The sequence below is a fragment of the Hypanus sabinus genome, chromosome 12 (assembly GCF_030144855.1).
Source record: "Hypanus sabinus isolate sHypSab1 chromosome 12, sHypSab1.hap1, whole genome shotgun sequence".
Classification (NCBI taxonomy): domain Eukaryota; kingdom Metazoa; phylum Chordata; class Chondrichthyes; order Myliobatiformes; family Dasyatidae; genus Hypanus; species Hypanus sabinus.
In genome coordinates this window covers 72,710,354-72,723,345 of record NC_082717.1, presented here as the reverse complement: position 1 = coordinate 72,723,345, position 12,992 = coordinate 72,710,354, and the positions used below count along the sequence as shown (strand labels likewise).

The 12,992-nt window shown below is 41.0% G+C and overlaps 1 protein-coding gene across 4 annotated transcripts in view; it reads left to right on the top strand.

Annotated features, from left to right (window-relative positions):
• The window catches only part of LOC132403009 (BTB/POZ domain-containing protein 3), a 78,155-nt gene extending 68,067 nt beyond the window's left edge, over positions 1 to 10,088 (top strand). For all 4 annotated transcript variants that reach the window (XM_059986211.1, XM_059986212.1, XM_059986213.1 and 1 more), the window contains one exon: positions 2,443 to 10,088. In XM_059986211.1, the coding sequence (XP_059842194.1) occupies positions 2,443 to 3,475 (1,033 nt within the window). In that variant the 3' untranslated portion in view covers positions 3,476 to 10,088. The remainder of the gene's footprint in view (positions 1 to 2,442) is intronic.
• The last annotated feature ends 2,904 nt before the right edge of the window (positions 10,089 to 12,992 follow it).

Below are 12,992 nucleotides of genomic sequence, written 5' to 3'. Positions count from 1 at the left end.
TCTATCAGATCCCCCTTCTCCAGCCCTGTATGTCTTTCAGCAATCAGCTTCCCAGCTTTTCACTTCACCCCTCCTCCCCCCCCCCCCCCCCGCTGGTTTCACCTTTCACCTTGTGCTTCTCCCTCTTCTCTCCACCTTGACTGCTCATCTTGTTTCCTCCAGTCCTGCTGAAGGGTCTCGCCCCGAATTGTCGACTGTACTCTTTTCCATAGATGCTGCCTGTTCTGCTGATTTCCTCCAGCATCGTGTGTGCGATGCATAGAATGGGCTGTGCCAGATAACTATCCACAGCAGATGGGCAGGGACATAACAATTATCAAAGTTCCATCACAGGTCTCATAACTATTACCTCAAGTTGTCAGTTCGGTCTGATCTGCAGCTTGTCACTTTAAATATTTACTAAGAACTTCCCTTAGATTAGTGCAGCAGAAAACCGGAATTGTTTCAGAGGTTTTGATTGCTGGGAATCAATGGAGCACCATTTAGTATAAGGTGTAGCAAAGAAGGTAAGCAGATTGAAGTGTGAATCTGCCATGATCTAGTGGATTGATGGAGTGTTCTCCTTGGAAAATAAAGCTGGGAAAGTCACTGATTTGTCCTTGGGGGGAGTACTTTGGAACCATAGTTCTATGAGTTTCAAGATAAATGGAAAAAGATATGGCTACAAATTGAAGCCCTAGATTGAGGTAAAGCTAATTTTGACAGCATTAGACAGGATCTCGCAAATGTTGATTGGGGGAGGCTGTTAAAGGAATGTCTGGCAAGGCTTTTAAAATGAGATAGGACAAGAGCAGGACCAGCATTCTCCTGTTACAATGGGAGACTAAAGAACCCTGGGTGACAAGGAATACTGAGGCTAAGATCAGGAGAAAGAATGAGGTTTATATTAGGTTTAGGAGGCTGGGATCAAATGGGTCCCTCAAAGTGTATAATGGATGTAGGAGTACACATACGAAGGAAATTTGGAAGGCAAAAAGGGGGTCAGGAAAGGAGAATCATTAAAAAGTCTACAACATAGTAGACAGTGAAGAGGATTGTCTAAGGACACCGCATGATCTGAATCAACTCAGTAAGTAGGCAAGGGAAGGGCTGATGGAATTTATTTCAGGTGAAGTGCAAAATAGTGCATTTTGGGAGGTTAACAAGGCCAGGGCATATACAGCAAAGGGCAGGACATGGTGAATATTTGAACACTGAGGCCTTGGGGTGCAAGTGCATAGTTCCCTGAAAGTGACAACACAGGTAGACAAAGTGGTGAAGCAACCGTTGGGTATGCTTCCCTTCTAATGGCTGAAGCATTGAGTACAGGAGTTGGCAAGTCATGTTACTGTTGTACAATTCGTCGATTAGACCTATACTATTGTGTGCTGCTCTATCTCACCACATTGAGAACTAACTAAGCTAGGTGCAGAATAGATTCAGAGGAATGTTTTCTGCATGAGAGGGCTTGAATTGTAAATAGAGATTGAATAGACTGGGATTTTTTTTCCTTTGCAGAGGAGGCTTTGGGTTGGTTTTAGAGAGGATTATGAGAATTACATAGGGTTGATAGTCTTCCCAGGGTAGGGAAGCCTAAAACTGGAGACCATGAGTTTAAGGTGAGAGGGGAAAGATATAAAGGGTATCTGAGGAGCATGTTTTTATTACCACGCTGAGAGCAGTGGGCATGTGGAATCAGCTGCAGAGAGGTTAAAGGCCTGGATGGTCTGCACTTGGAGATGGTGTTTCCAGTTGTGGGAGAGTCTAAAGACCAGAGAGCACAGCATCAGAATAGAAGGACACGCCTTGAGAACAGATTTGAGGAGAAATTTATTTTGCCAGAGGATGGTGAATCTACAGAATTCATTGCCATAAACCGCCGTGGATGTGGGTTATATCTAAAGTGGAAGTTGATGGTTTCTTGATGTCAAAGTTTACGGGGAGGGAGTAGGAGAAAGGGGTTGAGAGGGAATAATAGATCAGGCATGAGTGAAGGACCGGGCAGGCTCGACCTAATGCTACTCCTGTGTTTTATAGTTTATGGTCTTATAGAAACTGGTACCGTTACAACACTTATAAGACATTTGGGCAGATGCATGGATAGGAAAGGTTCAGAGGGATAGGGGCCAAATGCAGGCAATAGGCTTCTTGTCAGCATGGATAAATTGGGCCAATAGGCCTGTTTCTTTGCTGTATATCGGTAGTTATCTTTGATAAACTATAAGGCCAACTTCTGTTAAGAAGTTGCTAGGATGAGAGGGTCGAGGAAATAAACATATTTCCATCTTTAAAGGAGATTTGATCAGATCCCCTTACCCCGTATTATAGTATCTGAACCAGATCTATTATGCTGGGATAAACCAGTTCATAGTAGGTGTCCACCTTGAGATAGCACAGGTAGTGAAGCATATAGATTGCATTCTTTCTCCCATGGTTAAGTCACCTCTTGTTCTGTTTTTGCAGGTACATCTACTGTGATGAAATCGAGCTAGCTGCAGATACAGTCCTGGCCACTCTCTATGCGGCCAAGAAGTACATTGTCCCTCACCTAGCTCGAGCTTGTGTTAACTTCCTGGAGACCAGCCTGAGTGCCAAGAATGCCTGTGTGCTGCTGTCCCAGAGCTGCCTCTTCGAGGAGCCCGATCTGACCCAGCGCTGCTGGGAGGTCATCGATGCCCAGGCTGAGCTGGCTTTGAAGTCTGAGGGTTTCTGTGACATTGACTACCAGACGTTGCAGAGCATCCTGAACAGGGAGACTCTCAACACCAAGGAAATCACCCTGTTCGAGGCGGTGCTGAATTGGGCGGAGGTGGAATGCCACCGGCAGGAGTTGACCACCAGCATTGAGAACAAGCGCAAGGTCCTGGGCAAGGCGCTGTATCTGGTCCGCATCCCGGCCATGACACTGGACGACTTTGCCAATGGGGCGGCCCAATCCGGGGTGCTGACGCTCAATGAGACCAACGACATCTTCCTGTGGTACACGGCAGCCAAGAAGCCAGAGCTGGAGTTCGTGTGCCGGCCTCGCAAGGGCCTGGCGCCCCAGCGCTGCCACCGCTTCCAGTCTTGCGCCTACCGCAGCAACCAATGGCGCTACCGGGGCCGCTGTGACAGCATCCAGTTCGCTGTGGACAGGAGGGTCTTCATCGCTGGCTTCGGCCTGTACGGCTCCAGCTGCGGCTCAGCCGAGTACAGCGCCAGTATTGAGCTGAAACGACAGGGCCTCATCCTGGGCCAGAACTTCAGCAAGTTCTACTCGGATGGTTCCAGCAACACCTTCCCCGTGTGGTTCGAACACCCGGTGCAGGTGGAGCCAGACATTTTCTACACAGCCAGCGTGGTGTTGGATGGCAACGAGCTGAGCTACTTTGGGCAGGAGGGGATGACTGAGGTGCAGTGCGGAAAGGTCACCTTCCAGTTCCAGTGTTCATCAGACAGCACCAACGGCACAGGCGTTCAAGGTGGACAACTCCCAGAGCTAATATTCTATGGCTAAAAGGCAACAGTGACTCACTGGAAAGCCTTCCAATTCGCACTTCAGTCTGCCTAGTGTGACCTGTACACATTATGGAGCTAATTGTAAACTCAAACACTTGCAGCTGAGCGGAAGTCATGCCCTGCTGCCTCTATAAGTGCTTTCCAGTCCAGTCCCAATCTCAAGCTCTCTGTCCAAAGTTTGCAAATTGCAGCACGTCAAGTGTGCATCCAAGTACTTTTTCTAAGCTAGCAGCTCCGAGTGTTCACAGGGAAAGAGAGCAGTCAGGGGACTATCTCCCATTCCCAGTAATTGTAAAGCACATTCAGAAAGCATGCATATATATAGAATATGCCTCTGTTAAATGTGCCGATCCATAAGTGGTCAAATTTAAATTTATGCACATGACTTTCCTGCCTATTTTACAGGCAATGAATTCCAATTTTCATCACATTTGAATGAGAAAAATTCTCCTAAGCACGCCTTTTAATACACTTTCCAATCCCCTTTAATCGATGCCCCCTGATAAAAGAACTCTCAAACACTTAAAGATAATTTAATATGCCCCTATTTTAATCTCTTTTCATCCTTTTTGTTTCAGTTTTTCTAAGTATCTAAAATCTAGCAAGTATTACAAATTGATGGTCTCTTGATCAACAGCTTCATCTACATCCATATGCTGTTCTAAAATCACCGCTAGCTGTTTCCCTTTTCTACGCAAATAATGGTTTATTTAAGGAAAGATGTACTGTCAAACTGTTCAAGTTGATTCCTGAGCTAGGGGTGCTAATTTATGAGCAGCTTGAGCCTGTTTTTATTGGAGTTTAAAAGAAGCAGTTGGTGATTTTACTGAAACCTGTGGGAATCTGGGGTGTGGTGGAGGAAGGTGTAGCGCTGACAGAGAGATGGGGTGTAGGCAGGGTAAACAGTGGACCTTTCCCCTTCCTGCATAGTCTAGATTTATGAAGCATACTTTTAGAACAGGGTGTCTCCTAATTTAACAGGCAGGAGAAAAAATATCTTTGAAGTTTTTTGAAACGCTTGCTCCAGAATTCTGTGCAGGCTGAGTCATAAAATCTGTCCGAGGCTGAGTTAGGTTGATGTTGGTTTTTAGGGAGTTGACTGTTGTGGAACTGAGACCAAGATCAGATCAGCCATGATCTCAATGAATAGTGGAACAATCTTGAAGGGAATGTGGTTAATTCTGTTCCTTTTATGTCCATGTATTTAATACTGTTTGGTTAGCCTAGGTGTAAAAATTATATTCACCTATTCACCAGCAAAGGTGAAAGGTCTAGGATATTCATCTTGTAATGGATTACAATAGTTATCAGGATACTGTCGCAGAATGGACTGAATGGTCCAGCTTTCCTTACCTCCATCCTCTGCAAAGCAGCGAAGTAAGAACAGCTACAAATTTCTCCACCTTACTTTGTTCCCACTTGTCATAATGTGTAGAAGTACTTTTTAATGGAGAACAAATCTGACTTTATTGCTGCCAAGGTAATACAACAGGAGCACAAATAGCGTGATTGAAACGGATAAACAGAATTTTAATATGTGCATGTCAGCTGAAAGAGTGGATGTAAGGACGCAAAAGTCTTCCAGTGGAAGTTGAAAGGGTATAATCCTTCATTTTTTTTACTGCTCAGGATAGAACATGAATCAGAAATTGTGGGTCGAAGTCACACTACAAAAACTTGAGCACAAAATCAGCCTGTCTGTATTCTAAGAAGAGAGTGTTGATCTGCCAGAGGGACAGTCTTTTGCATGAGACATTAAATGGAGGCTCTGTCTGATCTCTCAGGTAGATGTACTGAATCATAAACAGAAGAATGTCTGCAGGTGCTGGAAATCCAAAGCAACACATGCAAAAGGCTGGAGGAACTCAGCAGGTCAGGCAGCATCAATGGAAATGAATAAACAGTTGACGTTTCAGGTCAAGACTCCGAATAAGGGTTTCTTTCCATTGATGCTGCCTGACCTGCTGAGTTCCTCCAGCATTTTGTGTGTGCTGTTTCAGATGTACAAGACACCCTGATGCTATTTGGTAAAGAAGCAGAACGTTCCCCCTGGGATCCTGTCTTGAGGCAATCAGCATTGATAAAATGGGACATTTCTAAACATTGTTCTAACAGTTTTTGCAAATCCTACTTTGGCAAAATCAGGTGGTGCATTTCCTGTATTAGAAGAGTAATTAGAGAGGATGTAGGGTGATGTGGAAATCCCTTTCTTCTTCCTCCATCTAATAATAGCTGCTTACCCATCTCAGTTAGAGTAGCTAGGTTCTACCACAATTTCCTGTGGCTAGAATCACTGAATCCTATAATTTTGGGCAACCTTACAGACACTTGCTAGCAGTGATAGTGGGAGATCAGAATGCATATTCTTTGCTTCTGTCTCACCCCTCCCCTTGACAACCTAATGTAGAAGCAAAGGGGCAGTATCTATTCTGATATGAGATCATGGACTTGAAGCATAACCCTTGCTTCTCTCTCCATAGACGCTACCTAACCTGCCAAGTCTCTCCAGCATTTACATTTATGTTATACCAGTATCTACCTCTAGTTCACTTGAGTTGGTCTGTAGACCAATATGACCATTTTTTTCTATGCATATAATGTGTTAAGGAGAACAAAAAAACTGAAAATCAAATTTGCAAGAAAATGTTTTGAATTACAGTAAATGCATTTCATCTCCAGAACAATTTAGCTGATCAGAATGTGCTGGCCATTGTCTTATTAAATTGTGTGGGAGGATGAAAAGGCTGCAGAAATCAATGGTAGGTTGATGTAATAAAGAATACTGTAATCATCTTCCAAGAGTTCCTCATACAAAGCAAATGAACCTTGTAAACAGAGATTAGTTTGGCTACACTTTTTACAGTCTAATTAGTAAGACCTTTCAAGGTTTCTGGAGTTTTTTTTCCTTTTCGTTCACTAGCACTGGCAAATACATTTTTGATCATATAGCAAGATACAAGAAAAAGAGAAATGGTAATATTGAATTAAGCAAAGCTTTTTTCTTTTCCTTTTTCCATCTTTTTATTATCATTATTAATAACAACAAAATAAAATTGGTACATAGCAAAACTTACTGAAACATTGACATGAAGCTTGTATGGGCTGACAGTTGGGAAAAGCTATGCCTCCAATCACCAGTTCACCTAATATTAGTTCACGGGTGATCTAGTTGAACTTTTTCAGATGTTTAGAGGAATTGATAGTAGACAGAGAGATATCATATGCTTCTCATTGGAGAGGTCCAGAATAATTGATTAGAACCTTATATTTGAATTGTGTCATTCAATGTGTAAGGGTGTCAAGAAGCACTTACTCACACTAAGAATGGTGGGAACCTGGAAGCGTCCTGCTTCAGAGTTGCAACCCCACCACCACCTAGCTCCAACATTCTACCACCACCTACCCCAACAACCCTGCTGTCTCTACCAAAAACAAAATTTCAACTCTGGGGATCATTGAAAAAAATCAAAATAGAAACCTCTTGGCTTTTGTTTACCTAGGGATTAAGGGTTAATTAACCAAAGTCGTTGGAGAGCTAGTGTCCAGAAAATTCATGATCTAGTAGAATGATGGAACAGACCCAAGGAGATATAGATCAGCTCATCCCCTTCCTGCCATCTGAACAGCAAACTACTCCATCATTCGCCTAGATAATATTCAAGTATTCACATTTTTGAATTGCATACTCAAAATAAAAATATATTAAATCAAAGGGGAATATTTGAAATTCCCATCTGTGCAAAGACTTAAGGAAAGATGTAAAAGTCTAAGAAAGACCATATTGTTATCAGGGCAGAGGAGTCAGTTATATCCTGTATTTGTTGGATCAGAGCCCATACTTAATCTCATCTGAATTAAGTGACCTATTTCTAAGCACAAATCATCAAACATGTTCGGTTGTTAGAGATTGGGACGGGGAAGGTTGAGAAATAAAAAAGATTTTTCAAATTGACCACATTTGAAAGTAATTGATTATAGACCAGCAAAGTTATTGGCTAAAGAGCTTGACAGTAAATTTGAGGAAATGTTTCCACACATAGAGTAGATGGAATCTGGAGTGATTTGCTTGAAAAGATGATAAATGGAAGCTAATTTGATAAATAATTTTGAAAACAATTAAGGAATTGAGGATGAAGAATTTATCAACTATGAACAAAAAATGAGGGTGAGGAACCAAGCACATCTTTTTCAAAAGGGCTTACATTGACCTGATGGGCCAAATGGTCTCTTTTGTGTTCTAGATTCCTATCATTTTTCAATCAGCTTTTGGGGAAAGTTTTAGCATGGTATTCAAGGCCAGCATTCATGGTATTGGGCAGCTTTTCAAGGCCAGCATTCGTTTTGAAGTCTGGAAGGGGAATTATGGTGGCAGTAATTAATGAGAACAGACAGTAACTACTGATTTAGCTCATCTATACCAGATTAAAAATAGCAGCTTCAAAGTCTAATGGACATAATGTGGTTAGCTGACAGAAGCCATGAAATCAGGACAGATACCCTTGAAGTTATTTGTTAGACACATTCTGAACCTGCATCAAAAACGTGCCATGCCACTTGGGCCAGCTATCTCTTTTAATCAGCTTCATAAAAGTTATAACACAAAGAAATGGATGTCACTTCTTTCAGTTATTTATCTAAATCTTATTATGGGAATCAATCACAGAACTAATAAATGACAGAGAATAGTAGGAGGCCATTCAGCCCAATATACCTGTGCCAGCTCTTTAAAGGAAATAGCTGATAGTCCTTCTCAGTTATAGGTTTATTTTCCATCCTCAGATGATGTGTTTCTTTAGGAAGTTACTACTTATTCTGAAAATTAGCATGCAGCTGCACCTGGTAATGAGGAGTGAAATGTGAGTCTTTATTGCAAAGAAAATGGAATGCCAATATAGGAAAGAACAGTACAGAGACCTGAATAGACCACACCAGGAGTACTAATTTTGGTATGTTTATATAGGGAGGGTTCTATTTGCCTTTAAAGTAACACAGGGAATGTTTACTAGGTTGATTCCTGTGAGGAAGCAGGTAAAGATTAATCAAATATAATTTGAGTTTATAAGATTGAAAGGTAGTCTTTATTGAAACCTGTGTTTTTTGGGGATCTTGACAGGAAGGATTTTTCCCTGATGGGAAAGTCCAGAACTAGAGGGCATAATCTCAGGATGACGGTTGGTTACTTAAGGCTGAATTGAGGAGGCACTTCTGAAGATATAAAGATTAGCTTTATTTGTCACACGTGCATCAAAGTGAACAGTGAAATGCTTCATTTATGTCAATGTCCAACACAGTTCAAATACCTGTTGAGGGCAGCCCACAGTTGTCGCCATGCTTCTGGCACCAACATAGCATGCCCACAAATTACTAACCCTTACCCATATGTCTTTTTGGAATATAGGATGAAACTGGGGCACCCATGGCCACGGGGAGAATGTACAAGCTCCTTATAGACAGCGGCAGAAATTGAACTCTATTCGCTAATCACAGGCACTGTAATAGTGTTACTCTTAACCACTACATCACTGTGCTGAGTGATGTAAATCCTTAGAATTACCTTCTCTCGAGAGCTCTAAATGCTGAGACAGGTTTTCAGAATACTGTGGGAACTGAGGAATATGGGGTAAGGCAATAATGTGGAATTGAGCCCAAAGGTCAAATCTGCCATGATTTTAAACGGCAGAGCAGGCTCAAGGCATATGACCTACTCATGTACTTACATGTTATACTGCTGCATTCATCCCCATTCTGATCAGGATATGTTGAGTCACCTCATCTTTTAAATAGGATCTTGGCCATTCCTAGGAATAATAACACATTACCACATTTTTAAAAATCTTGGCTTTCCTAATAGTTCTCCCAGTTTTGTTTTTTTAAAGTTAATGGCTAAATGATACCGTGTTTCAATTTATAAGACCAAATGGTGTTGTAATACAGATAAGCCACCAAAGTTAAAACTACTCCCTTTATAATAGTTGCTTTGAAGCTTTGCAAGTAAATGATACAAACTGCTTGTGGGAGTGTATCACAAATTTGCTGATTATTGCAGCTCTGCATTTTAGTTTGATTTGCAAACCATAACAGTTATATTTCATACTTGAACAAGCATCTGGCTAGACCAATGCTGTTTCAATAGAAGAATTAAAGTGTCTATGGACCTACTAACTGAAGTGAAATGTGATTTCTTTTTTTCTAAAAAAAAAGCAATTTGATAAAGAAGAATGTTATTGTGGTATGTAGTTTATTTCACAGCTTTTTTTAAAAAAAAGAAACATTCATTTGTTACTGCATTGTATATTGCTCCTGTGAAAATGGTGAAGTAACAAATTTTATTTGTGCATCAGTCTGGCACTGTATGTTTCAGTGAAATCTATACATATCTATAACTAAAACCGTTTCCCAAAGTACATATTTGACACTGATTATATAGTTTCTTAACTTGTGGTTGGCAACTGAAGTCTTTGTGAAGATGATAAAGTACCTCAAGCTTGAAATTGTTGTACCTTCACATGCTGTAATGAAGCAGTCTGAATGTTGTTAGACAGATGAATGTGTAGGATTTATTAAAACTTCAAAGGGAAATAAAGAAAGCTGGTTCTTTGTTGTCTGCTAGATACATCTAAAATACTGCACTTTTACTTGGTTCATCCTTTTCTTGCTACCTAGAAGCCAAAATCCATGACCTTTTCCTTTGCTTGGTGTTAATATGAAAGAATTTCTAACAGTGCAGTTTTACCGAGGAACATTTCCTTTTTATTGATATTTATTTGCCAGAACCTAACTCTTATACAAAAAAACTTGAGTCATATTCATGAATGGTGAAACATGTCCATTCGTGGCATGCTCCTAGCCTTGTAGTTTTTTTTTGGAAGAGAAAATGTGAGGAGGGACTGTGGAGGACATACTTGGTCCTGTTCTAATGCACCAGTAATGTTAGCATTGGCATGTGTACAGTCCTTCTCCAGGGAGACTTCAGACACACTATCCAGTTTGAAGTCACCACAGGGAATTATGTCAATAATTCCATCAGAACATATGAATCTTTAACTTGATCTAAATCATTTTTGTCGAACTCTTTCCAGTAGTAACGGATGCTGTATTGTGTTGACTTTTACTGGAAAATCATAAGTTGGATTGCATGAACATTACCCCTAAAATAGAGAGGAACACATCAATGCTGCAACTGTTACTGTGACTATTTCAGGTAAAATTCTGATGAAATTTGGCTTTAATTTCTCATGGCAAGTTTCCAACAGGCTACACTGAACCATTAACTCATCACAAACCTAACTATCAGTGTTAGCATTTAACTATTTATAACTGAGAATGTTCTTTTACAGAAATGTGTCAAAAAAAAACCTTTTAAAGAGCTGTGAAGAATCCTTAAGCATCATAGTTGAAGCAGCAACATAAACCCAGGTCCTCAAACTCAACGTACTGCCCTAAATTCAGATATTAAATAACCTACAATATACAACAAAAAAATACTCATGCCGGGGAGTATTTCATGAAAGCATTAAGTTGTTCTTCAACTTGAGATGCTGAAAATCCAAAGTAACAAAAGCAAACTGCTTGAGGAACTCGGAAGATCAGGCAACATCTATGTGGAGGAATGAGCAGACTCAGCTGGAGACATCAATTGTTTATTCTTCTCCATAGATGTTGCCTGACATGCCAACTTCCAACAGCATTTTGTGAAATTGTTCTTAAACCCAGCTAGCTTACTGATGTTCTATAGGGAAGGAAATTTTCCTAGCCTGGATTTCTGTGACTCCAAACCTATGATATGTTTGTTTGGTAACTTTTTTCTGAAAGGCCAACAGAATTATTAGTTACAGTAAACTGTCCTCTTTAACACAAAGGCAATTTGAGCATGTGGCTCATCATTACTTTCTCTAGAGCATTAAGGCTGCCCTTGCTCACAAATTCACAAGGACCTCAGGAGAATTAATAAAAGAAGCATGGGAGATCCTAATAAGACAGACTTACGGAACAAAATACAAGAAACACAGAATGTGGTCTTGTCCATTTCATTCAGTCCAAGATGTTTGGAGGTGGAGGGGGGTGTACAGGTGCCTATTACTGATCTCAGATTGGAAACAAAAGCTATGGGAGAAATGACATCCGACCTGCTTCACTGGCAAACAGGAAATTACTGAAAACCAGCACCTCATGTACAGTAAATAGAGGACTCAACACCCGACAAAGGATTCCTCAAGGAATGAGCGTGGCAGGTGTTCCTTCAAGATCCTTCCTGCTCCATGAAGACACCAATACTAGAGTTTCCCAGCTCCTCGCCATTATGAAGTCTTGGTTTATTGATCTACAACAGAGAGCAGGAGACAATTTGTCCCATCGTCTCATCACAGGTTTTCTACCAAAACAACTCATTAAGTCCACTGCCAAGCACATCTGCCTTCCCAACCACAGCTCTGTTGAAGGGCAGGGATTGGGATGGCGGATGAGAGTGGAACTAATGAGTTCATAGCTTTGCAAGTATTTCTTTTCCATAAGTTTACTCAATTCTCTCTCAAATGCTAAAACCAATCCTGTCTCTCCACAATTTCAGCAGGCAGGTATTCCAAACACGTACTGCATAAATAAGTTATTCCTCATGTCACACTTCATTTTCTTTCTCTTTATTTTTACACCCGTGACATTTGGTCCTTGAACATTGCATTCAAGGGAAGAGCATGCTGTTACCCACTCTGTTCTACAGTCAGTGGTCACTTTATTTGCTACCCACTGGACCTAATAAAGTGGCCACTGAGGGTATGTTTGGGAGCTTCAGCTGCTGTAGCCCATCAAAGTGCGACATGTTTTAAGTTCAAAGATAATCTCTGCACGCCACTTTAGTGACTTGTGATTATCTGAGTTAGTCACTTTCCTCTCAGCTTGAACCAGTTTGGCCATTCTCTGACCTCTCATAAATCAGATGTTTTCTCCCACAGAACTACCGCTCACTGGATGTTTTGTTTCTTGTACCATTCTCTGTAAGCTTTAGAGAGACAGTTGTGTATGAAAATTCCAGGAGATCCACAGATTCTCAGATACTCAAATCACCCTGTCTGGTACCAAAAATCATTACAGAGTCAAAGTCACTTAGATCACATTTCTTCCCCATTCTGATGTTTGGTCAGAACAACCAAATCTCTTGACCATGTCTGCATGCTTTTATGCATTGAGCTGCTGCCACATGATAGGCTCATTAGATATTAGCATTAACAAAAAGGTTACAGGTGTAGATAATAAAGTGGCCACTGAGTGTATCCATTTCTTTAAAATTACCACCCCCCCCCCCACCTCCACTCCACCTCAAAATAACAGGTCCACCCTCTCTAATTTATCCTGGTAACTTAACTCACTTGGCTTAGGAACCATTCTTGTATATCTTTTCTGGACACTTGCCAATACCTTAATGTGCTGACCAGAACTGAACAAAATACTTCATTTGAAGCTGGACAAGTGTTGTAAAAGTTCAGAATGGCTTCCCTGTTTTTATACTCAACACCTCCACT